This window comes from Gossypium hirsutum, chromosome D10 (assembly GCF_007990345.1).
Source record: "Gossypium hirsutum isolate 1008001.06 chromosome D10, Gossypium_hirsutum_v2.1, whole genome shotgun sequence".
Taxonomy (NCBI): domain Eukaryota; kingdom Viridiplantae; phylum Streptophyta; class Magnoliopsida; order Malvales; family Malvaceae; genus Gossypium; species Gossypium hirsutum.
In genome coordinates this window covers 35,985,755-36,011,879 of record NC_053446.1, presented here as the reverse complement: position 1 = coordinate 36,011,879, position 26,125 = coordinate 35,985,755, and the positions used below count along the sequence as shown (strand labels likewise).

The 26,125-nt window shown below is 35.4% G+C and overlaps 1 protein-coding gene across 1 annotated transcript; it reads left to right on the top strand.

The window, feature by feature from the left end:
• Nucleotides 1-11,727: 11,727 nt before the first annotated feature.
• On the top strand, nucleotides 11,728-12,231 carry LOC107915663 (uncharacterized). The gene has a single exon (XM_016844796.1). The coding sequence runs from the start codon at nucleotides 11,728-11,730 to the stop codon at nucleotides 12,229-12,231; it is 504 nt and encodes a 167-aa protein (XP_016700285.1).
• Nucleotides 12,232-26,125: the final 13,894 nt, after the last annotated feature.

Genomic DNA, 26,125 nt, shown 5'->3' with positions numbered 1-26,125 from the left:
AAGCTTAGAAAAATGTTCATAGCTCCCAATACAGCCCATATTTATGAAAAATTCACATCAAATTCTTGTACTTTTATTAATTTAATAGTTTAGTCCCTAATCAATAAATTCATCAAAAATCACTTAACAAAATACTTTTAAATACCAACTAATATTTCAAATTCATAATTTAACGTCAAATATCACAAGATTCATCAATGGTAGCTTTCAAAATCAAAGGTACAGGCTAGCTGAACCTAGTTGCAACAATCTTAAAAACATAAAAATTACAAGAAACAGGGCTAAATCGAACTTACATGCACACAATGAAGTTTGGCCAAAGCTTCAAAGCCTTTAAAAATGGCTTTATTCTCCACAATTCAGTGAAAGAAATGGAATAGAAAAGATTATGCAAACTTTGTTTTATTTAACTTAATATAATTATCAAATTACCACATTAACCTTAGTTAAAAATTAAACAAAACATCAAATTCATGCCCATTATTGTCCACTAAAACCTTGAATGGTTAATTACCATTTAAGTCCCTTTTTCTTTATCAATAATCCTTTTAATCACTCAAATCATGTAGGGATCAAATTTTGTAGTTTTTACGATTTAGTCCTTTTAAATTAATTAATCATCGAAAAATTAAAATTTTTCAACAATATTTTAGTTTATATGAAATTATAAATATTTTAGTTTATAGAAAAGAGGTCCCAATACCTCATTTTCTAAAACCACTTGACCTTAGGGTTATACCACTTAAACATAATAAATCTCTTATATAGCAAAAATCACTATATCAAAAACCCTTCTAAACCATGATTGACTCGTATATTTATGAACTTACTTATCAAATTTGATCGTCCCAAAACCACTATTTTTGACACCATTGAAAAATGAGCTGTTACAGTGGCAACCGTGATTTGACGAAAAACTCTGTTGTGAGATCCAAGGCCTGAGCACCAGCTAGGGCTTATGCTATTCGTACATGCAAGGATGCTTTTGTGTCAGATGTTATTATCGGTCCTTTCTCTTTTTATGATACTGATGTTACTGCTTTGATTGATCCGGGATCAGCCCATTCATATGTTTGTACGAATTTAGTATCTAGTAAAATTTACTTGTTGAGTCCACTCAATTCGTGGTTAAAGTATCTAACCTCCTAGGGTTAGTATGTGCTAGTTGATAAAGTTTGCAAGAACTGTCCTTTGATGACATGGGGTTACAGTTTTCTGGCTGATTTGATGATATTACCGTTTGATGAATTTGATATGGTTCTGGGTATGGATTGACTAACTCTGCATGATGCTATTGTAAACTATAGACGAAAGCTTATCGTATTAAAATGTCAGAACAGTGAGATGCTTCATATTGAATCAGATAGTCCGAGTGGGTTGCCTATTGTTATGTCAACTATGTGAGTGTAGAAATATGTGAGAAAGTTTGCAATGCTTACCTTGCTTATTTATTGGATACTAAAGTGTCTAAATCAAATTTTGAATTAGTGCAGTGGTTTGTGAGTAGCCCAATGTGTTTCCAAAGGAGTTACCTAGATTACTGCCAGTCAGAGAGCTTGAGTTTGTTATAGAACTTGTACCGGCAACATCACTAATATCGATAGAACCTTATAGAATGACTCCTACCGAGTTAAAAGAGTTCAAAGTACAACTGCAAGAGTTGACAGATAGGGGTTTTGCTCAACCTAGTTTTTCACCTAGGGATGCACCGGTTCTATTCGTTAAGAAAAAGGACAAATTGATGAAATTATGTATAGATTACCGTTAGCTCAACAAAGTTACAATCAAGAATAAGTATCCACTGCCCTGTATTGACGATTTATTCGATTAGTTGAAAGGTGCTATAGTATTCTCGAAGATTGATCTTCGTTCTGGTTATTATCAACTATGAGTGAAAGATTCAAATGTATTCAGAACTAGGTACGGACACTATGAATTTCTTGTGATGCTGTTTGGTTTAAATAATGCACCTGCAGTATTTATGGATTTGATGAACAAAATCTTTAAACCGTATTGAGACAAATTTGTTGTGGTATTTATTAATGACATTCTGATCTATTTTTGAGACAAGTCCGAACATGCTGAAAACTTGTGGATTGTGTTGCAAACTCAGTGAGATAAACAATTCTTTGCCAAATTTAGAAAATGTGAGTTTTGGCATCGAGAAGTCAGTTTTTTGGGACATATAGTATCGGCTGAAGGAATCAGAGTTGATTTGAGTAAAAATTTTGCAATTCTTAATTGGAAACCACCGAGAAACATATCAGAAGTCAAAAGTTTTTAGGGATTAACTGGTTATTACCAAATATTTGTCAAAGGGTTTTCAATGATAGCTACACCGATGATGCGGCTACTATAGAAAGATGTAAAGATTGAATGGTCTAAAAAATGTCAGGAAAGTTTTAATCAGTTGAAAGCACTATTAACCGAAGCACCAGTTTTGGTTTAGCCTAAATCATGTATAGAATTTGTGATTTTTAACGATGCATCTTTAAATGGTTTACGCTGTGTTTTGATGCAGGAATGCAAAGTAATAGGTTATACTTCCAAAGAGTTAAAGCCGCACGAAAAGAACTATCCGACACATGACCTAGACTTGGAAGGTATTGTTTTTGCGTTGAAAATTTGGCGACACCATTTTTTCGGTGAAAAATGTCACATATTTACCGATCACAAGAATTTAAAGTATTTAATGTCACACAAAGATCTAAATCTAAGGCAGCGCAGATGGGTCAAATTGTTAAAAATTTAAAGTAGTTGCTGATGCATTGAGTAGAAAGTCCTTGTTTGCTCTTCGTGCGATGAATACGTGTTTGAGATTATCTGATGATGGGTCAATCTTAGCTAAGTTGAAAGCTAAACCGATTTTTTGAAAGGAGATCTGCGAATCTCAGAAATGTGATAATGAATTGCTACCTAAACGAGCACAGTGTGAATCAACTTTTGATTCAGAATTTTAGATAGGACACGATGGTTGCTTATTGTTCAAAGATAGAATTTGTGTACCGAAGAATCCAGAGCTTATACGGAAAATTTTGCATGAAACTCATAGTGGTAGCTTGTCTATTCATCCGAGAAGTAATAAAATGTACAGTAATTTGAGATAGATGTACTGGTGGCCAAGAATGAAACATGAGATTTTTTTATTTTATATTGAGATGTCTGATATATCAGTAAGTTAAAGCTGAACATCAGGTATCTTCGTACAGCCAGTGATGATACTAGAGTGGAAATGAAATAGAGTTACTACAGACTTCGTAACAGGTTTACCCCTATCTCCAAGGAAGAAAGAAGCTATTTTTGGTTATTGTTGATCACTTGATGAAGTCTGCACATTTTGTATAGACTACTCCATTGATAGATTAGCTGAGTTATACGTTTCAAAGATTGTCAGATTACATGGAGTGCCAATCTCTATTATTTTGGATAGAGATCTACGGTTTACATCATGATTCTAGAGAAGGTTACAGGAAGCTTTAGGTACACAGTTTCATTTTAGCACTACATTTCACCCTCAGACTGATGGTCAATTCGAGCGTGTAATTCAAATTCTTGAAGATATGCTTCGCTGTTGTGTATTAGAGTTCGAAGGAAATTGGGAGAAATATTTATCATTGGTTGAATTTGAGTATAATAACAATTTTCAATCGAGCATAAGGATGGCACTGTATGAGGATCTGTATGGCTGTAAATGCTGAACTCCATTATACTGGACTGAGCTTAGTGAGAGAAAGATACACGGGGTTAATTTGATTTGTGATACTGAAGAAAAAATAAAAATGATTCAAGATAGTTTGAAAGAAGCTTTCGATCATCAGAAATTGTATGTGGATCTTAACATAAGCATATAGAATTTCAAGTCAGTTATAGAGTATTTTTCAAAGTTCTGCCCTGAAAGAAAGTTCTTCGGTTCAATCGCAAAGGAAAGCTGAGTCCACAATTTATTGGGTTGTATGAGATTACTAAAAGAATTAGACCTGTTGTATACTGATTAGTTTTATCGTAAAAACTAGAAACGATGCATAATGTCTTTCACGTGTCTATGTTACAAAGGTACCGATATGACCCTTCACATATTATTTCCCCGGTGGATGTTGAGATTCAACCTGATATGACATATAGTGAGGAATCGATCAGAATTCTGGCACGAGAGGTTAAAGAATTGAGAAAAAAATATAGCTTTAGTGCAAGTTCTCTAGAAACAACACGGAATGGAAGAAGCCATCAAGGAACCCGAGGAAGATATGAGAAAGCAATATCCGAACCTCTTTTCTAGTAAGAATTTTAGGGACGAAAATCCGTTTAGGGGGAGAGTTGTAACAGCCTATTTTTAGTGAAATTGAAATAGTGGTTTTGAGACCACAAATCCAAAGTTAGAATATTTGTTTTATTATTATTTTATGGTCTACAGCATGATAGTATTACCGCATAAAAATTTCGTTCAAAAATTTTACCGTTTACATGCTTAATTTGATAAAAATGACTAAATCGCGTAAAGTACAAAAGTTGAGTGCTAATAGCTAATGGTATTAAAGAGCTATAGAACTTTAAAGTGGAAGTACTTATTTAGTAATTATACCATAAATGAGTTAGTGGAAGATGTTGGCTTGGCATTTGTGTAATTTTTAAAGTTATTAAAAGTTAAATTAGTAAAAAGGTAATTAATGTTAAAATAAATAAAACAAATAAAGCTTTCATCTTTCTTTCTCAACCACAACCGAATGTAGAAGAAGAAATAGGCATTTTTGAAGCATGATATTCGACCAAGTTGTAAGCTCAATTTGTAAGTGATTTTTGTTCCGTTTTTGATGATTTTTATGTTTCCAAGATCGTTGTAGCTTAATCTAGCTAGCCTGATGACTAATTTGTAAAAATTTTAAACTATTAGGGTTTTACCATTGATGAATATATATGAGTTTTAAAGTTTGATGATGGAAAATGAATGTTTGTTGTTAGATAAACAACATTTGTAAAGGGATTTTTGGTGAAATTGTCAATTAGGGTTAAATTGAAAAATGTGATAAATTCATGGTAAAATTTGTGAACTTGTGAAATATGTGGGTTGTTATAAGCATTTATAAAAATTAGCTAGGCTTGGGTAGGGGTAAAATTGCATGAATTTCATTTTCTAAGCCTACGGACTAAATTGCAAAGAAATTAAAACTACAGGGGTAAATTTATAATTTTTCAAAAATATGTGTTAGATTGAATTGAATGAGAAATATATTAAATTGAGTTAAATTTATCTTTATAGATTAAGGCAGACCTTGTTACATTTAATACATGGAAATGATTTTACATTATGTATAAATACATGATATAGATGTTACATGTATATGGAAACTTGATTAATTACTGAGCTCATCTGTGATTATTGATTCATATGGTTGGTGTATATGTGCTTAGGCTTTTGGAAAATTTTTGTTGGGATATGTTTTGTTACTTACCTATTCTTTGATCAAATGGTAAGTTTAATTTTATATTATACGAACTTACTAAGCTTAAATGTTTACTCTGTGTTATTTTCTGTGTTTATAGTGAATCGAAAGGTCGTTCGCATTGGAAGTTTGTTAGAGCTATATCACAATATCCATCAGCTCTTTTGGTACTTTCGGTTGGTTAAATTTTGGTTATAATAGCATGTATAGGTTATTTTGGCTAATGTTGTCTTATATGTGTTTTGGTTGTTGGAAATGACAATTTGGTTGGATTGCATTTTGGCCTTGTGTTGGTGAAATGGTAAATTTTGATGTGTATATAAGTAGCCTTGTAATGGTTGTTATGTGGCTTGATATGGTTGAATGATGGAAGAAAGAAAGGTGGTTGAATGTGCATATTAAAAATTGTCATATAATTTGTTGTGAATTGGTGCTTTGTTATGGAAGGCATTTTTGTATATTGATGCTAGTGATTAAGTGATTAATTGGTACCATTTGGTGTGTTTTGGTAAGTGAGTTACATGGTAAATTTTGATGCAAATATGTACATATGTTAGTTGATCATTTGATTATATTGAACACATAGTTAGACATGTTTATAAATTTTCATATGAGGTGCTTAAGGGCATATTAGTTGTATGTGACTATACCACATGCGTAAGGCTTGATTATGCTTGTTTTGGGTGCCTTATTATGGCTTGTTGTTATGCACAATGTTGGGTGTAGTTTTATGCCTATTTGGGTGAGAAAATTGGCTTGTAAAAATGGCCTATTTTCATCCACACGGGTAGAGACACGGGCGCGTGTCTCAGTCGTGTGTGACACACGACCAGGTGACATGGCCGTGTGTCCCTTCTAGCTTTAAAGGGGATGCAAGTTAGGCTATTACACGACCTAGTACATGGCCTGGCACAAAGGCGTGTGAGGTTACTTCGAAGGGTACATGGCCTAGCACACTGGCATGTGGCTTGGCCATGTGGTCCAAGCCAGTGAGTTACACGGGCACGGACACGGACACGGGTTGGGACATAGATGTGTGTCCCTATTTCCAATGCCCACATTGCCGTGTGGCCCCTACAGCTTTGAAATTTTCAATATTTTTTGAAAAGTTCTCTAAGTTCTCGATTTAGCCCGGACTTGTTTCTAATGCATATTTAGGACCTCGAGGGCTCATATTAGGGACAATATGTATGATTTTGATTGGTTTTGATATGAAATGTTTGAAATTTTTGAACGTTTGATTTGTAAACTTTGGTAATGCTTTGTAACCCTATTTTCGTGAAGGATTTGGGTTAGGGGTATTACACAACCCATGTCCATGCTCGTGTAACTTACTAACTTGGGTCACACGGGCAATCCACACTCCCGTGTGCTAGGCCATGTAACAACCTGACTTGCAACCCTTTTAAAGCTATAGGGGACACACGGCCGGGTCACCTGGTTGTATGTCACACACGGTTGAGACATGTGGCCGTGTCACCTGGCCGTGTGTCACACATGGCTAAAACACACGCCTGTGTCTCTACCCATGTGGACAAAAATAGACCATTTTGCAAACCATTTTTCTCACCCAAATTGACATGTACCTACAAACACAAATGCACCTATACAGAAGCCATAATAAGGCACCAAAACCATGCATATTCTAGCCTTATATAAATGCTATAATCACATACAACCTTTATGCCCTTAGGACCTCAATTGACAATATATAAACATGTATAACTATGAACTCATTTTGGCTAATTAATCAACTTACTTATAGGCATGTTGCATCAATACATACCATGTTAATTACTTACCAAAATACAACCATTTGGTACTAAAATTTGTCATTCTATAATTAGCATTATTTGACCAAATAGTTTATACCTACTTAAGAATCAATCTACCACAAATTCATTCCATTACAAGACATATAAACCAAGTGCACATTTAGCTACCATATTACCTTTCATCATTCAACCACAAATCAAGCCACACATCAACAATATTAAGATGACTTATATACATACCAAACATGCCGAAACACAAGCCAAATCATATGGCCATTATCCCAACAAAACATATAGGCCAACACTAGCCAAAATAACCTATACATGCCATTATAACCAAAATTAAACATCCGAATGTACTGAAAGAGCCGATAGGTAGTGTGATATAGCTCCGAAAAGCTTCCAACTCAAACGACCTTTTGATTCACTATAAGACATGAAAAATAACACTAAGTAAGCATTTAAGCTTGGTAAGTTTGTATAACTTAGAATTTAACTTACCATTAAAAAAGCATATCCCAACACATTTTGGCCAAGTGCCTAAGCACATATACACCAACCAATATTAGCCATGTAAATACATATATGAACCAATACTCATGTGTGACCTCAACAATTAATCAAATTCCATATACATGTATCATCCATTTCATATTTCTATATATATCATGTATCATCAGTTCCATGTATTTCATGTGTATACCAGTAATAGTTCGTATCAAACTCATACCATTTCATATCAGAACATTGTCCGTTGAATCGTTTAGAATATCGTTGGATACCTAGGATAGCCACACAGAGTGTGCTAGCTCTTATAATTGTAATCTGTCAATTCATGTACATGTATGCTCATACGAGCTGTGAATCGGTATGATCATTTGAGCTATAAATCGGTATGCTCTCACGAGCTATAAATCAGTAACCCAAATGACATGTCATTTGTATCCTATGGATTCCTAAGGTTCAAACGAAACTTGGTATTTTGTTGAACCTCGTTGGATATGCAATAATGTAAATTTATAACAATTCGTAATTCATAAATAATTCAATATAAATCATATAAACACAATTTACTCACACAAACTTACCTCGATGAGTATACGGAGATACGGAGGCAATTAATCCGAGACTTTCTCTTTGCCGCCATCTAACTTCGTACGAGGTCTAACTAGATCTATACGGATAAATTTAATTCAATTTAACATATAATTCATTAAATTTAATCGAAAACTTATTTAGGTAAAATTACCATTTTGCCCCTACACTTTTAAATTCTTTGCAATTTAGTCCCTAGCTCATAAAATGGAAATTCAAGCAATCCATGCTTAACCCACTATAGTTGAAGTTTATATAGGTCCTTAGCAAACCCTATATTTCATTTATTTCACAAATTTACCATGTATAATTTATATTTTTCAATTTAATCCCTATTTGACAATTTCATTAAAAATTACTTAACAAAAGTTGTTTATCTATTAACAAATAGCTATTTTCTTCCATAAATCATTAAAACTCATACACATTAATTCATGGAGAAACTTTAATAGTTTAACAGTTTCACAAATTAGTCCCCAGGCTAGTTAGATTAAGCTACAACGATACCGAAAATGTAGAAATTACCAAAAACGAGACAAAAACACATACCTAAGCAAGCATGCAAGATTGTCGAATGCCAAAACTCAAAAATGGCTTCCTAAGATTTAACTTTTGATTGAAAATGATGAAAGAAAGATGATAGCCTAATTTTTTATTTTTATTTAACTTTAATTACTTAATTACTAATTAACCTTTAAAAACATTAAAATTTACACAAATTGCCAAGCCATGTACATCTATTAACACCATTAATGGTCTATGTAATGGTTTTGGGACTTTAATTTTTATAGCATGAGCTGTGGTACGGGACACTGTTTTGATTTAATAAGGTATTATGCATGAATTATTTTTATGTGATTTATAAAACGATCAAAGAAATGTTTCCATGATTATTAGCCGCAACAAATATGGGTTTTAAAAACTAATTTACATTTTAAATAAATTTTAATTATAAAGGAACACATAACTCTAAAATGAAAAGTACAAGATGTTTTACAAAATCAATTTTTTTCAAAAGGTAAGTGAATTTTCTATTAAAAATCATTTTGGCCAGCTTTAAGGACCATGTAATCGCTTAGATTGGGCCATAGTGTCTAGGCTTGGTTTTAGGGGTTACATTTAGTAGTATTAGAGCTCGGTTCAAAACTCGGGCTTTGGGTAAAAATGTTTTCAAAAAACTTCATGCATAAAAAAGGGCTGTTTTGGGAAAAATGCTACATGTGATTTTATTATAATGAAATCTAAGACATTTCGAAGACCGATCCTAAGTGTTCTTTAGATGTTAAAATATAGACCTTGAAACTATAGGAATGTGAAAATTATGGAATGTGAAACTATAGGAAACTTTTGACAGAGATTGTGAGAGGGATAAATGGTGAAACTCATAAAAAAGGGGTAAAACAAAAATTTGATTGAAAAAAAATTCAAGTGATAGCGATAAAACATATCTTTTTTAACATCATAAAATTTTAAACTGAGTACTCGTGGTGTTAGGACTAGGGGAATGAGAGCATGTGGGAAATTGGGTCAAGAAACCCAAATCGACTCATCTACGTCTCAGGTGCGAACCCCTGAACCTGTTGCGGAGAATGTGAAGCAAGCACCTACTATTGATGAGAGTTAGTAAGAGCCTGCAAACAAGGTTGTATCAGATACCACATTACGAGTTTTGGAATGAGTGGCGGGTGCCCAATATGGTGTTAACAATCGTGGCCCTATTGTTGAGATGCTTCGTTCAAGTAGGGCCAAAATATTTAGGGGCATTGCTGGGATGACCCCGACTGTAATTGAGTCTTGGTTAGAGGCTACAGAGAGGATTCTTAATGATATGAAGTGCACCCCTGAAAAAAAGTTTCAGGGCACTGTGCCATTACTGCGTGATAAGGCCTGCCGCTGGTGACAAGCTATTGTGAGAGGTACCCAAGCTGATTGCTTAACGTGGGATTACTTTCTAGAGGCATTCTAGAAGAAATATGTGGGAGTGAGATATGTGGAGGCCAAGAAAGATTACATGGTCTATAGTGATGCATCCCATTCTAGTCTTAGATATGTGTTAGTTCAAGATAGGAAGGTTATAGCATATGCTTTGAGGCAACTCAAGTATCCGACACATGATTTGGTATTGGTTGTTGTGGTATTGGCACTTAATATTTTGAGGCACTATCTTTATAGGGAAAGATGTGTCATCTATATAGATCATAAGAGTCTTATGTATCTTCTCATCCAAAAGGAGGTGAACTTAAGATAGAGGTGTTAGATCTTACTTCTGAAAGATTATGACTATACCATCGAGTACCATCCGGGTAGGGCTATGTTGTGGAGAATGCGTTGAGTAAGAAGTCTATGTCAGAGTTGAGGGCAATGTTTGTTAAGTTGAGTTTATCTGATAATGGTAGCTTACTTGCAGAGTTACAAGTGCAATCAACTTTGATTGAGGAGATTAAAATGAAGCAGATTTTAGATTCGTCATTAGAGTCTCATGTGAAGCTTGTTAAAGAGGGTAAGACTTCAGATTTTTCTTATAATTCTGAAGGAATCTTATGTTATTGTGGAAGATTTTATGTGCCTTCTAATTTGGAGTTTAATCGGTCTATACTTTAGGAAGCGCGTAGTAGTTCTTATGCTATGCATCCTTGAGGTAGTAAGATGTATAGAGATCTTCATGAGTAGTATTAGTGGCTGGGATTGAAACATGATGTGGCAGACTTTCTAGCTAGGTGTTTGATGTGCCAACAAGTCAAGGCTGAACACCATCTTTCTTTAGGTTTGCTCCAGCCTATTCAAGTTCCTTAGTGGAAGTGAGAGCGTATCACGATGGATTTTGTTAGTGGATTACTATTGATGTTGTCCAAAAAAGATTTTATTTGGGTGATTGTGGATTGATTGATGAAATTCATCCATTTCTTACTTGTGCGCACTAATTATTCATTACAGAAGTTAGCGAGGTTGTACATCACTAAAATTTTGTGAGAATTCATGGGGGTACCAGTGTCTATCATTTCCGATAGAGATCCTCGCTTTACGTCACAATTTTGGAAAAGTCTACATGAGGCACTCAGCACAAGATTGAATTTCAATACTACTTATCATCCACAGTCTGATGGGCAGTCTAAGAGGGTTATTCAGATTCTGGAGGATATGTTGCGAGGTTGTGTAATTGAATTCCGAGGAAATTAGGAAGAGCATTTAGCACTTGTAGAATTTTCTTCTAGTAATAGTTTTCAGTCTTGCATTCAAATAGCTCCGTATGAGGCACTATATGGGCGCAAGTGTAGGACACCTTTGTGTTGGACAGATTTGGGAGAAAAGAAAGTGTTGGGACCAGATTTAGTTCAAGAGATGGAGAACAACATGAAGATTTTCGAGATCGATTGAAAGTTGCATCAGATCGATAGAAGTCCTACTTTGACTTGAAGCGGATGGACATTGAGTATAATGTGGGTGATGAAGACTTCCTTAAGGTTTCACCTTGGAAGAAGGTATTGAGATTTTTCCGTAAAGGGAAGTTGAGTCCAAGATTCATTGGAACTTATCACATCATTAAGAGGATTGGACGAGTGGCTTATCAATTGGAGTTACCTCCAGAGTCAGATCGTATTCACAATGTGTTTCATGTGTCCATGTTGCGACGTTATCAATCTAACCCTTCTCATGTGATTCTAGTACAGGATATTAAAGTTCGTTTTGATTTGACATTTGAAGAGGAACCGAAACAGACCATTGATCTTGATGTTAAAGTTTTAAGAACCAAGCAAGTTCCTCTTGTGAAAGTGTTATGGAGAAATCATGATTCAAGTGAGGCAACTTGGGAACCTGAAGATGCGATGCGGCAACAATATCCTCACCTATATCCATCATGTAATTTCAAGGATGAAATTTATTTTAAGAAGGATAGAGTTGTCACATCCTATTTTCTTAATTAATTTAATTTAGTAAAGAGGGTGAATATGCTAACTCTTATGTCTTAAAATTATTCACGCATTATTGAAAATAATGAAGTGTTGTGGCTTAGTGGTAGAAAGATCCTTATCTATTTTTGAGGTCAGTAGTTCGAATCCCTTTGTGCACATACTTTTTTATTTAATATTTACACATATTTAGCATGTGCTAGCTAGCCTTGTTGTCCACCTATGTTATCATATAAGGAGGATTCCTTTCCTCCATTAGCAAGTCAAACTTGCCTTTTTAACATGAAACACATGTTACATCACCTGTCTCACTCCCTTGCCAAAAGCTCATCTCTAGCAATAAGCCTGTGGTGCATTGAACCTGGTCATGGTTGATCAAGCTACATCACCCCTTGTGTCATCCATCACCCCTATTTGCACCCTAGTCTCCATCTTTTTCATTTTCTTCCCCTCATTTTTCCCTCTTTTTGGAAACCACAACCATCACCCATTTCTTCCCACCACCGTGAGTATATTTGCACCATTTCCTCACCACCATCCTCAACCAACATTCCCTCCCGTTTCCCTTTGGTTTCCCCTCCCCTCTTCCATTGTGCACTGTCGTGAGCCATCGTGTCCACTGCTGCAACCACTGCGGGTCACCTTCTCCTCCATAGGTTTTCTCCTTTCTTTCAATTAAAGGTGACTGAACCCTGCTTCCTACTTGTATTTTGTACCACCATCGGACAACCACACACTTGTAGCGGACCCCTACTGAGCTGCCGACACCATCACTGTCGCCACCAGTGGTAGATTTCTTCCATTTTGTTTTCTTTTTCTCTTGTCTATTACCCTAGTGACTAAAACATATATTTTCATTTCATTTATTCGATTCTTTTAGATTACCCAACCATCGATTTTTCTCCATTTTCTTTACTTCGATAATCTCGTAACGAAATAAGTGTAAGTGGAATTTGGGATTGAAAATCCTTCGTCTTGAAATTTTGTGACATGGTCAAATGGTATAGGGCCTAAATAATTTTTATTTTATTTTTATTATTTTGAAAATCATTAGTACCAATACGATCTTGTGTTAACATGAAGGATCAATTAACAATCCTCTGAGAAATCAATAGTGAAACATCGCGAGAAAGACAAGGTCAAGCATTCGAATTGTGGGTAAGTATTGGTGAGATTTTCAAATTAAATCTCCTAATTGAAAGCCTTGTTATTGGAATAGATCATGACTAAAATGGGTTAATCATGTGTTTAGATTTGCGATCAAGACTAGACCTAAATGAAACTTCTACAAGGGAGCAAATGGTTTGGATTTACATTAAGGTGTGGGATTTAACTCTTGTTTTAGTGAAGTTTAATGTTACTATTTCATTAATATGTTGTTTAATTAATTAATGTGTGAGTACCTTATGTATTCGTGTGGGTTTGAAAAACTTAATCGAAGAGGAAACCATGTAAGTGACCTAAACTATTAAGTGTTGTGAAATCCATTATTTGTGATATGTGATGTATGTAATGTTTATCTCAACTTTATGTTATGTGATTTATGGCAATATTGATATGTGATGATCTAAACATGTGATATATGTGTATGTGTATGTTAAAATCCTTGTTTTAATATAAATATGTATATTAAAGAATGCTAAAGTGAAAACTATGTGATATGTGAAAATGTGAGAATGATACATGCTTATGTGTAAAAACCAAGAAATATAAATTATGAGCATGAATATGTGAAAAATGTGAAAAGTGAAACATATGTGTTTAAATGCCATGTCACATGCATAGGGTGGGATTGTGAAAGGAAGAAGCTATGTGGCAGTTTAACTGCAATTATGTGGTGGTTCATCCATGATGTGCTATGTAACCATTCATCGGTATCTATGTGGTGGCTTGTCCACAAACTGGTGTGTTATTGGATGGACGAGTTCTGGGGAACTTGATACTGGTGTGTAGCGGAGATGGTAGGTAATACTATATTTGTGCATTGTTCATAAGCATTCCATGTTTGATTCAATAAATGAGATAATATGTCAATTCTGTAAAAAAATGCCTTGTGATATTTTGATGTGTTATACTTTAAAATAAGTGTTTGTTTTGATCTCACACTGAGCCTTTTAAAGCTCACCCATGGTATTCGTGTGTCTCAGGTAATCCTCGTACTTAAGGCTTGGATTTGGATCTTCGAAGCGGCTCTCAGTATAATATGTTTTCATGGTTAAGGATTTTGGAAATGGTTTGGTGTTTTTATGGACTTTTTGAAATTCTCTTAGACTTTAAATTATTTTTGAAATGGTTTGTTTAAATGGTCTCGGGACTTTAAATTTTATATCATGAACTGTGGTAAGTGACACTATTTTGATTTAATAAGGTATTATGCATGACTTATTTTTATGTGATATCTAAAACAATCAAAGAAATGTTTTAGTGATTATTAGTCGCTACAAATATAGGTTTTAAAAACTAATTTACATTTTTAATAAATTTTATTTATAAAGGAACACATAACTTTAAAATGAAAAGTACAAGATGTTTTACAAAATCAAATGTTTTCAAAAGGTAAGTGAACTTTTCTGTTAAAAATCATTTTGGTCATCTTCATCGCCAATGTAATCGCTCAGATTGGGTCATAGCGTCTAGTCCCGATTTTAGGGGTTACAAGTATTCACCACGCGCAACCAAAAGCATTAGCCTAAGTTATGTCCCTATGTAACTGAAACCTTTAACAAAGCCAACTTTAGATTTGTATCTCTCGGTCTATACTCAATATTTTGCCTAAAACCAATTCCATTCTTCTTATAATTCACCTACGACTAATTCTTAACCTTTAAACTAGACAAAACTATACAACTCATGGTATCGACATATTTCGACAAGTTTTGACTATTTTTACTAAAATTTATTAAAACTCAAGAAATCTCTGATGAAACTTCAAAACAAGTTTAGGAACCTCTTAATCATGTAAAAATCTATTTATTAACACTTTGAAATCACATTTTTACTTGAAAATCTGAAATTCATCATTTCAAAACAAGTTTAAGAACCTCTTAATCATGTAAAAATCTATTGATTAACACTTTAAAATCACATTTTTACTATAAAATATTTAACGAAATCACAATTTCGACTTTTAATCAAGACATGTGATTTAGCAACTAAAAATTTAGTTTCGAAGGCCTAATAACATGAAAAACTAATGGGTAAATGATTGGTTACTTTTGATGAAAGAAAAATTGAGATTTGTTGAAAACCTAGAAAACTCACACGTGAAGAAGATGATGAAATCTATGTTGGTTTTGTGTGTTTTAATGGAATTATATGGAGATTTAAAACTTAGGTGGCGATAGAAATCAAGATCATCTCGAACTTCAGTTTCCTCAACTGGCACTATATGCGACGGATCTAAATGATAGCTCCACAACATCAACACATGAAAAACATCATGAGTTCGCTCAAGTTCTGACGAAAACTTGAGATGATAAGCTATCAGACCAATCCTTTCAAAGACTTCATAAGGTCCAACATACCTTAGACACAATTTACCCATCCTACCAAACCTCAAAACCTTCTTCCAAGGCAAAACTTTCAAGAATATCTTATCATCAACTTGAAAACCAATACCTCAATGTTTCAAATCCATATAAGATTTTTGCCTATCAGACACTAGTTTCAACCTTTCACAAATCAACTTTACCTTCTCTTCAGTCTAGCGAACTAAATTCGGTCCAAGAACTTGCTTCTCATCCAATTTTATCCAACACAAAGGAGTTCTACACTTTTTTCCATATAATGCTTCAAAAAGTGCCATACGAATACTTGGTTGAAAACTATTATTGTAATCGAATTCTACCAACAACAAATATCGCTCCCAACTATCACTGAACTCGATCACACAACTTCGTAACATATCTTCTAAGACTTGAACTACCCTTTCAGATTGACCATCTGTTTGAGGATGGTAAGCTGTACTAAAAATAAGCTTCGATCATAAAGCTTCTTGCAAACTCTTCCAAAACCTCGAAGTAAACCGCGAATCTTGATCTGAATTAATCAAAACTGGAACCCCAAAAAGACGAACAATCTCAGCAATATGCAACTCTACCAACTTCAACAAAGATTAATTGGTACGCAGAACCAAGAAATGCGCACTCTTCAAAAATTGGTCAACTATAACCCATACTAAATCCTTTTGCGATGGAGTCAAAGTCAAACCTGAAACAAAATCCATAGTCATCCTTTCCCACTTCCATTCAAGAATATCAATCGGTTACAATAGACCTGAACGAAACTGATGCTCTGTCTTAAGCTTTTGAAAAACTAAACATCGAGTAACAAAATTCGTAACATCATGCTTCAACCCAGGCCACCAATAAATCTTTCTAAGATCATGATACTTCTTGCAACTATTGGGATGCATAGAGTATGGACTACTATACACCTCGGTAAGAATCGCTTGCCTCAAGTCTACATCATGTGGCACACATAATCTACCTCTAAATTTCAAAATACCATCATTGTGTACATCAAAGTCTCCTTTAACACCTTGTTTCACTTGTCAAATCCTCTTTAACAATTCTCCATGTAAAGGTTGTTTCTCCTTAATCTGCTGCGACAAAGTCGGTCTCACTTGAAGTTTAGATAAGAAGCCACCATCACTAGCTAAACTCAAGCGCACAAACATAGCTCTTAATTCTGGCATCGACTTCCTACTCAAAGCGTAAGCGATAAGATTCGCCTCATCAGGATGATACTCTATCACACAATCATAATTCTTTAACAACTCAATCCAACGCCTTCGATTTAAATTCAACTCTGTTTGGGTGAGGAGATACTTAAAGCTCTTACGGCCCGTATAAATAACACACTTCTCTCTATAAAAGTAATGACACCAAATAGTAAGTGCAAAAACAACAACAGTTAACTCCAAATTATGAGTGTGATAATTGCAATCAATCATTTTCAACTGTCTTGAAGCATAAGCCACAAGTTTCCCCTCTTTGATCAACACACAACCAAGACCCAAATGCAAAGAATCACTATAAACCACAAAATCTTTTCTAGGTTGTGGTTGAATCAACACTATTGCCTTAGTCAAAACTGCCTTTAGCTGATCAAAACTCTTCTTCCTCGCATCAGTCCATTCAAACACCTCATCTTTTTGAAGTGTTCTTGTTAAAGGTGTAGCTATAAGGGAAAATCCTTCAATGAATCTACGATAATAGCCAACTAAACTAAGAAACTCTAAACTTTGGTAACACTCCTAGGCAGCTTCAACTCTAAGATCGCCTCAATCTTCTAAGGATCCACACAAATCCCTTCTATCGAAACAACATGACCTAAGAATGCCACTTACTTAACTTCAAATACAACTGCTTATCTCACAGAATCTACAAAAAAACCCTTAAATGCTCGTCATGATCCTCCTCAGAATGAGAATACACCAAGATGTCATCCATAAAGACAACCATAGATTGATCCAAGTATGAATGGAATATTTGGTTCATCAAATCCATGAACGCAACAGGGGCATTAGGTAAAACAAACGACATCACCAAAAACTCATAATGCCCATACCAAGTCTTAAAGAAATTTTCAACACATCAAGCTCCTTCACCTTCAATTGATAATACCCAGATCTAAGATCAATCTTTAAAAATATTGTTACTCCTCGAAATAGATCAAACAAGTCCTTTATTCAAAGAAAAGGATACTTATTCTTAATAGTCCACTTGTTCAATTGCGTATAATCAATACACATCCTCATCGTACCATCTTCTTCTTCACAAACAAATTTGGTGCACCCCACGAAGATATACTTGGTCTAATAAACCCTCTATCAAGTAACTCTTACAACTGAATCTTCAACTCTTTGAGCTCTTTTGGTGCCATGCAATAGGGCGTAATGGACATCGGTGCAGTACCAGGATAGAACTTAATACCAAACTCAACTTCACGATCCGGTGGCAAACCCAACAACTCTTCAAGAAACAAGTCAAAAAAATCTTTAACAGTGCGAATCTCTTGAACTCTCAACTCCTTACTATTCAAATTCATCACATAAGCTGAATAAGTTTCACAACCTTTTCCCATCATCTTTTCAACATTCAAAGCCAAAACCGCATTAGACAGAAAACCTAGTCTTTCGCCCACAACAATAATTTTGAACCCATCACAATTCCTTTAAGTAATTTGCTTAGTCTCAAAATCTACCTTAGCCTTATGCTCAGTTAACCAATCCATACCAAGAATAAAATCAAAACCATAAAACGGTAATTCCATAAGATTAATAGAGAAAACATGTCCATGAATCATAAGGGGGTATCTACAGTAAACTTTGCTCACTACCACACTATCATCGAAAGAACTAATAACTGTCATATCAAACTAATAGTATCAAAAGGAATCTATATCTCACAAGCCAATTCACATAGAATATACGAATGCGTCGTACTAGAATCAACTAAGAAAAATAATAGAGTAGATTGTAAAGTAAAAGTACCTACCATAACATTAGTCAAATCCTGATCCTCCGGCTGCCTAACAACATAAACCCAAGTTGGACCTCTAGATTCGACTTGTGAAGCTACTGCATGAGCAAAAATCCACTTCTCAACTGATCTCCCATTACCTCTATTGCAACCGCGGCTTCTAGTAGGCGCAAAAGCATGTGCTGAACTCTGAATCTGCGAAACCTCAACTCTTTTTGGGAAATCTCCAAAAAAATGTTCCTTTGAACCACATTTAAAACATCGACCTGTCAGACTGGTAGCGGAGTAGCAGTAGCGTTTTCTTAAAGATTCTGACAATATTTTTCTTGGTTGTTTTATTTCTCTTGGTCTACCTTTGTTTGATTTTATGAACAATTGGACGGTGGGGTAATGGTCTTTGAGTGTGTGGATTGCTCTCGGGTTTGTTAGTTTTTTGTACGTGCGACGATAGAAGTGTAGGTGTTTCTCTTAACTCGATTATTCTTATTGTCATATGTGAAAGGTTGTTGGGTCTCGTCTAGTCTCGACACTTGTCTATAGGCGGTGACGATTACGAGTGGCGTTTCTTGTTTTTTCTTTTAGTTTTCACATGATTTTATGTATAACATTTTACATGTTTTTAAGCTTTCTTTCCATTATTATTACTAGTCACGCACCTTAAGTAGGTAGGTAGTTAGTACTTTTTTGTTGCAGCTTTCGGCGACTATTTCTTTCGATTATTTTTGCTTTTTTGTTTTCTTTAAACATTCCTAGCTGCTTTAAATCGGTCTTTTTCTTATTTTTCTACTTTATTTACATTTTAAAGTTTTTTTTGCAAGGGTTCATCTTTTGTTCATTTTCGTGGGTTTGGAGTCTACTCCGAAGTGTTTTTTATTTTTGCTTTCAGGAAGTATATTTTACGTCAAAGATCAGGAAGTTGATATCTCTTGACTCACCTTTGACATTGTCTTGGTTTCTTTGGATTGTCTACTCCATGTCGAGAAGTGCTATTTTTTGGCTAAAGGATGCCACAAGTGAGGGCATTGAGTGTGTGGACTCTGATCTATCTGTCAAGGATATCTGATCTTGTAAAGTCCTAGGGAGCACAATGTTGCTGCTTGTTCGTTATCTAGGTTGTTGCTTTCGCATTTGACAAACTTTCCCTCCAAAGCTGTACAGGAGGTTTTCTTTTGTTTCTTTTTTATGTTTTCTTTGTTCCTTGTACTTTTAGTTTTGTTTCCCTAGATTGTAAATGGACTGTTTAATTGGGATTTTATTTTTTCTTTCCTAGTTTTGTCGTGGTTATTCTAGTCTTAGCTGCTATTGAACTTCTTATTTTGATTCCTTTTTGTTAAACTTGTTCCCGATTATTCTAGTTTTTTTCATTGTTTAGTGTTGTTCTAACTTTTGTATGATTTGCGAAAACTTCTACTATGGTTCTTGCTTTTTTTGGGTGGCCTCAGGTCCTAGCGTTGGGGTGGTGCTCTGTTCGCGTCGAAGAGTGTTTGTTGGCTCAATCAAAGTTTTTCCATAAAAGTGGTGGTGTTTGTTGATTGTTCGTGACTTGGGCTGTTGCTTCTGATTTCAATAGATTCTGGCTTCGAAGATCCATTAGAAGTTTTTTCGATTTGATTTTTTATCTTGTTATCTTTGTCATTTGTTTCTTTTCTAGTTTCCATGGGTTGTAAAATGACTGTTTAACTGGAACATTGTCTTCTTGATTACTTGCTTGGTTGTTTTGCTTTATATGTTTTCTGATTCTCGTGTGGTGATCTTATTTTGATTGAATGGTTCTTGTCTTTTCTGTTTCATCTTGTTTAATTGTTCTGTTTTGTTTGTTTAATTATTTTACTTCTTTTAGTTCACCTTTGTATTATTGCGAAAAGATCCTATGTTGTTTCTTTTTCTTTTTGTCCATCTCGTTCCTAGTGCTGGGGTGGTGCCTTGCCTGTGACAGTGTGGGTTGTTGGGGTTAAGTTTGCCTGCTTGGGTAGTTGTTTCTTTCTAGGTTATGGTGGCTTGTATCTGGGTGCTTCTACTGCGTGATTTTAACGTTGGTCGGTTAGGTTTGGCAACAGTATTTTGTGATGGAGGAAGATATTAATAATCTTTTCGCTCGAATGACTTCACTGAGGACAAGACAAATCAGGTGGTTGGGAAACATAAAAACTCTTTGAATTTTCAAGGACATGAAGCCTGGTCGGTTGGAAAAGGGATGGCGACAGAGAATGCTAATAGGGAAGCTATGTACAGGGTGTTAAAGTAAAGTCAATATGGTTTACTAAAAACCCAGTAAGCTTCGTCTCGATGTCTAAAGGTTACTACCTGGTTAAGTTGGGCAGCCTAGAGGATAGAACCAGAATTTTTAATTTGTACCCTTGGCTATTTTATCAAAGCCTTTTTTCTATGCTGTCGTTCGTGAAGGGCCAAGCAATGTCAGACTACAATTTCCATTTGCTTCCCTCCTGGATTCAAATATATGATATACCCTTTGAACAAATGGATCGACAAGTTGTAGTCGACATTGGGAGCTTCCTAGGTGAATTTTGGCCATTGATTGGAGGGGCAAGGATGGCTATTGGATTCATTACATACAGATTTGGGTAAAGATCAATATCCAAAAGCCTCTATTTTGTTATGTGTGGTCAAGTATGAAAGGCTCCCTCTATTTTGTTATAATTGCGGTTGCATTGGACACAATACTCAAAAATTCCTGGCTCAGGTGGCTCATCAAGAGGTAAATGAATCGAAGCATCAATTTGGGAATTGGTTGTGGGTAAAATTAGGATAACTGAATGGCTATGGTGGAAATTGGAGAGACAAAATGGAAATTTTAACAGAGAATGATGGCACGAAAAGTATGGATGATGCGATGGAGGGGCGAGATGGGGAATTAGACTTATCGTTAGAAATTGCGAAACGAAAGGGTAAGATGGATGAAGGGGCATCAGATTCTAGCTCATTAATTGATAAAAGGACGAAAAGGGCTCCAAAAGAACGTGGGATTAGGGCGAGGAGCAAGCATAAAAAATCAAAGGGTATAGTGGTGAGGGAGATGATGAGGTTCTGGTTCAATCAGTTAGGAGGAAACTTGCGGATGGTGCTTCACCATTCAAGGCGTGGCTAGTGATTAGCCAAACCCAGAGCCATGGAAATCTTATGTTGGAACTACCATGGGATTGGGAACCCTGCGACAGTTCTCAATCATAAACAACTCCTAGTTGTTAAAAATTCTATTTTTTTTAGCGAGACTAAGGTTAGGTCTAAGAAAATGGAGCGTGTTAGAATTATGTAAAATATGGATGGTTGTTTTGTGGTTGAGGCTGAAGGACATCAGGGGGCTAGCTCTGTTATGGAAAAATGAGGCTAAAATCACCACTAAAAATTTCTCTAATCATCATATCGATTTGGTGGTCTCCATTGATAGGATGGACTGCTTTCGCTTTATGGGTTCTTGTTCTTGTTTTATCTCGAGAAATCTGATTTGTGGAGATAATCAAACTTTTGATTTGTGGAGATAATCAAACTTTATGGATTCGTTTTCATCTTTAATACAAATCAGGTGTTTTCTTAAACTCTACACTTCAATTCATTTACCATGTTTTCTCTTTACATCAATTCCATATTGTTTATGAAAGCCATGAGGAACTAATCCTTCTATGGGGGATTAGCTAGTGGAGGTATGATCTATTAACTATTTAGTAGGGTTACTCAATGGATCGATTGTTTGGAAAATGAAGAACTTAAACCATAGGCCTTAGAACCCTAAGAAGTAATCAAGGTGGGAATTAACCCAAAATTGGTATGGCCTATTTGTGATCACCTTCACCCCAGGTCGGAAGATAAGTAGTCCTTGGAAACTCATTATTTGAGTGGGAGATTGAAAGATCCTGTCGGGAAAGCGACTAGCTGATTGACGAGGAACCCGAAGTGACAGTTACTAAATATTATCAAAGCAAGCTAATCACTCATAATTAGATTTGATTTATTCTATATTTTGATCTCTTGAATTTTTATTTCGTTATGTTATTTTATTTTATCATAAAAATCTTAAAAATTCCCTTTTATTTTACTATCGTACTATAAATAAACCAAAGTACTAAATAGATCTATCAGTGTTTAGGTTAAAACTGACCTAGTACTGGCCTTCCTTAGGTATGATTCTCGGAGTACTCACCCACTCCATTGTAGCTATATTAAAACTAGACCCGTATACTTACGGAACTGCCTCAATGATATATATTTCATTGTAGTATTCACACTATAGATATTAGTACATCCGGCGGTGGTCAACTAGATTGTGCTGCTATGAGAGTCTCTTTGAAGACAACTGATGGTAAAGAGATTGTGATGGCCTGTGAGCGTAGAGATTATCTGTCCATTGTGATCTCTACTATGGTAGCAGAGAAACTGGTTCAGAAAGGTGTGAGGCTTATGTAGCCTATGTTCAAGATGCAAGTGCAAGTAGTTCATCTATGGATAGTATCCATACTGTAAGGGAGTTTTCATATGTTTTTCACGAAGAACCACCTAGGTTACCTCTTTGATCATGAGGTTGATTTTGGAATTGAATTGTTACCTAGAACTGCTCTGATGTCCATCGCTCTCTACTACATGACACCTAAGGAACTTAAGGTTCAACTTCAGGAGCTTTTGGACCTAGGGTTTATAAGACCTAATGTTTCACCTTGGAGAGCTTCAGTTTTGTTTTTTAATAAGAAAGATGATACAATAAGGTATATTATTTACATGAATCACAAGTGTCTAAAGTATCTTCTCTCCTAGAAAGAGTTGAACTTAAGATAGCGAAGATGGATTGAGTTACTTAAGGACAATGACTGTGTTACTGAGTCTCAACCCAAAAGGGCCAATGGTGTGACAGATGCTCTAAATAGAGGGTCAATGGCAGATTTGTGAGCCATGTTTGCTATATTTAGTTTGTTTGAGGATTGTGGCTTACTAGTTGTGCTGCAAGTAAAGCCCACTTTAGTTAGTGAGATTAATGAGAAACAACCTTTGGATGTGACTCTGTTATCTCAAGTTAACCCAGTTGATGAGGGTAAGACAGCGGACTTTGGGTTAAATTCTGATGGTATTTTATGTTTCTGAGGGAGATATGTGCGTTGAATGATTGGAACAGAAACAGTCTATTCTTCAAGAGGCACATAATAGCCCTTATGTTATGTATCCTAGTGAAATTAAGATGTACCAAAGGGAATTGTATTAGTGGCCTAGTCTAAAGTGAGAGGTAATAGATTTTGTAGCTAGGTGTTTGACATGCCACTAGGTAAAAGCTTAGCACCATTTTCTTTCTTGTCTATTATAGCCTATCAAGATTCCAGAGTTGAAATGGGAGCAAGTGACTATGGGCTTTGTTAGTAGGTTGCCTTTATCACCTACTAAGAAAGATTCTATTTGGGTGATAGTGGATAGGTTGACTAAGTTGGCTCACTTCTTATCGGTTTGTATGGATTATTTTGGATCGTGATCCTCATTTTAGGTCTCAATTTTGGTATAATTTGCATGAGGCACTTGGTACTCAACTAGATTTTAGCACGACTTTCTATTCATAGACAGATAGATAGTTTGAGCGACTTATTTTTGTCAATAATGATATGTTGAGGAGTTGTGTGATTGACTTTCGAGGTAGCTATGAGGAGCGCTTTCCATTGGCTGAGTTCGCGTACCGTAATAGTTTTCAGTTGAGCATTCATATTGCACCTTACAAGGCTTTGTATGATTGTAAGTGTCGGACACCTTTGTATTAGACTAAGTTGGGCGAAAGGAAGATTTTGGGTTCAAAATTGGTTCAAAAGACAGAGGGTAAGGTTAGATTGATTCAAGACCGACTGAAAGCAGCTTTAGATAGGCAAATTTTGTATGCAAATCTGAAGATAAAGGACATTGAGTACAGTGTCGAAGAATAAGTTTTTCTGAAAAGTGTCTCCATGGTACTTGGGTTCGAACGGAAAGGTAAGTGGAGCCCTAGATTTGTTGGGCCTTACAAAATTCCTATAAGAGTTGGGTCAATGACTTATCAGTTAGAGTTACCTTCTAAATTGGACCGTATTCATGATGTGTTACATGTCTCTATGTTAAGATAGTACCGATCTAACCCTGTTCATATTATTCTGATTGAGGAGATAGAGGTAAGACCAAATTTTTCTTTTGAGGAGGAACTTGTTCAGATTTTGGATCGTGAGGTAAAAATTTTGAGAAATAAATGGATTCCATAGAGTAAGGTTTTGTGCCAGAACCATGACACTAAAGAAGCCATGTCGGAGTCGGAGACTCGATGCGTCAACAATATCCTCATCTATCCGGATCAAGTAAATTTGGAGGACGAAATTTCTTTTAAGGAGGGGAGAGTTGTCGTGCCCCGATTTATATTTGTATGTAGTGTGCATTTAGACATATATTTTTTTTTAATTTTCCTTGAAACCTAAGTTTGAATCCCCTCTTTTGCAATTTTTTAAATTTGTCATGTCCCCTTGCCTTTAACCCCATTGTCACTACTAGGTTTAAAAACCCTAGTATTTAAACGTCTTTTTGTCATTTTAGTGTTCACATTGCCTCCTTTCATATTATTCTCTCTTGTAATTATTCACTCCATTTTCCTTTTCTCTCCTCCTTTGTGTCGCCCCTCACCTTGCCTCCCCTCATCTTTTTCCTACTTCCTTTTTGTTGTGCCACCGATCCTCCTCTATTGTCACTGCCCACGCCACCTTGCACCACCACCTACACCACCTTACATCGTCGTCACCACACCTATTTCTTTTACTTTTCGTCGCTTCTCTTCTCCCCATTCTTCTTCATCTTTCATTATTTTTATTCACATTTTCCTCCTTTTTTTCACCACCGCTGCACCACTTTGTGCCCCCACGTCACCACCATTTTTCTCCTCCTCCCATTTCGTCTTCACTTCTTTCATTATAGTCAGATATTTGCTTATTTTCTCCATTTTTATTCCCCTATAGGTGAATCTTCTCTGACTGTCTAGATCTCCATTAATTGTTCATTTTTTATCTAATTTTTGGAGTGGAGTAAGTGCTTTATTTGGTTTAGATCTCACTTTTCCTTCCTAGATCTAACAATACCAATCCTATTATGTGTATGATTCTTTGTTTAAGGTACAATTTTGGACGTGTTAGACCAGATCTGATCCATAGGAGTGTTTTTGTCTCAAATTTGTAAATCGAAAAAAAGAGGCAAGTGTTCTTCTATTTTGTAATTGGATCTATAGATCTTTTCCTGGATCTAGTATAACTAAATCTAATTTGGTGTGTTTTGTGTGTTTGGTTCATTCAAAGTTTAGATCAGGAGGAGATTTGGTCAAATCTGTAGTGAAGGAGTGTTGCGAATTAGATCTACTATTATTTAGGATGTACAACGTGGGTTCTAACCAAATGTAATGTGCATGTCTTGTACAAAAGTATTATATGTGT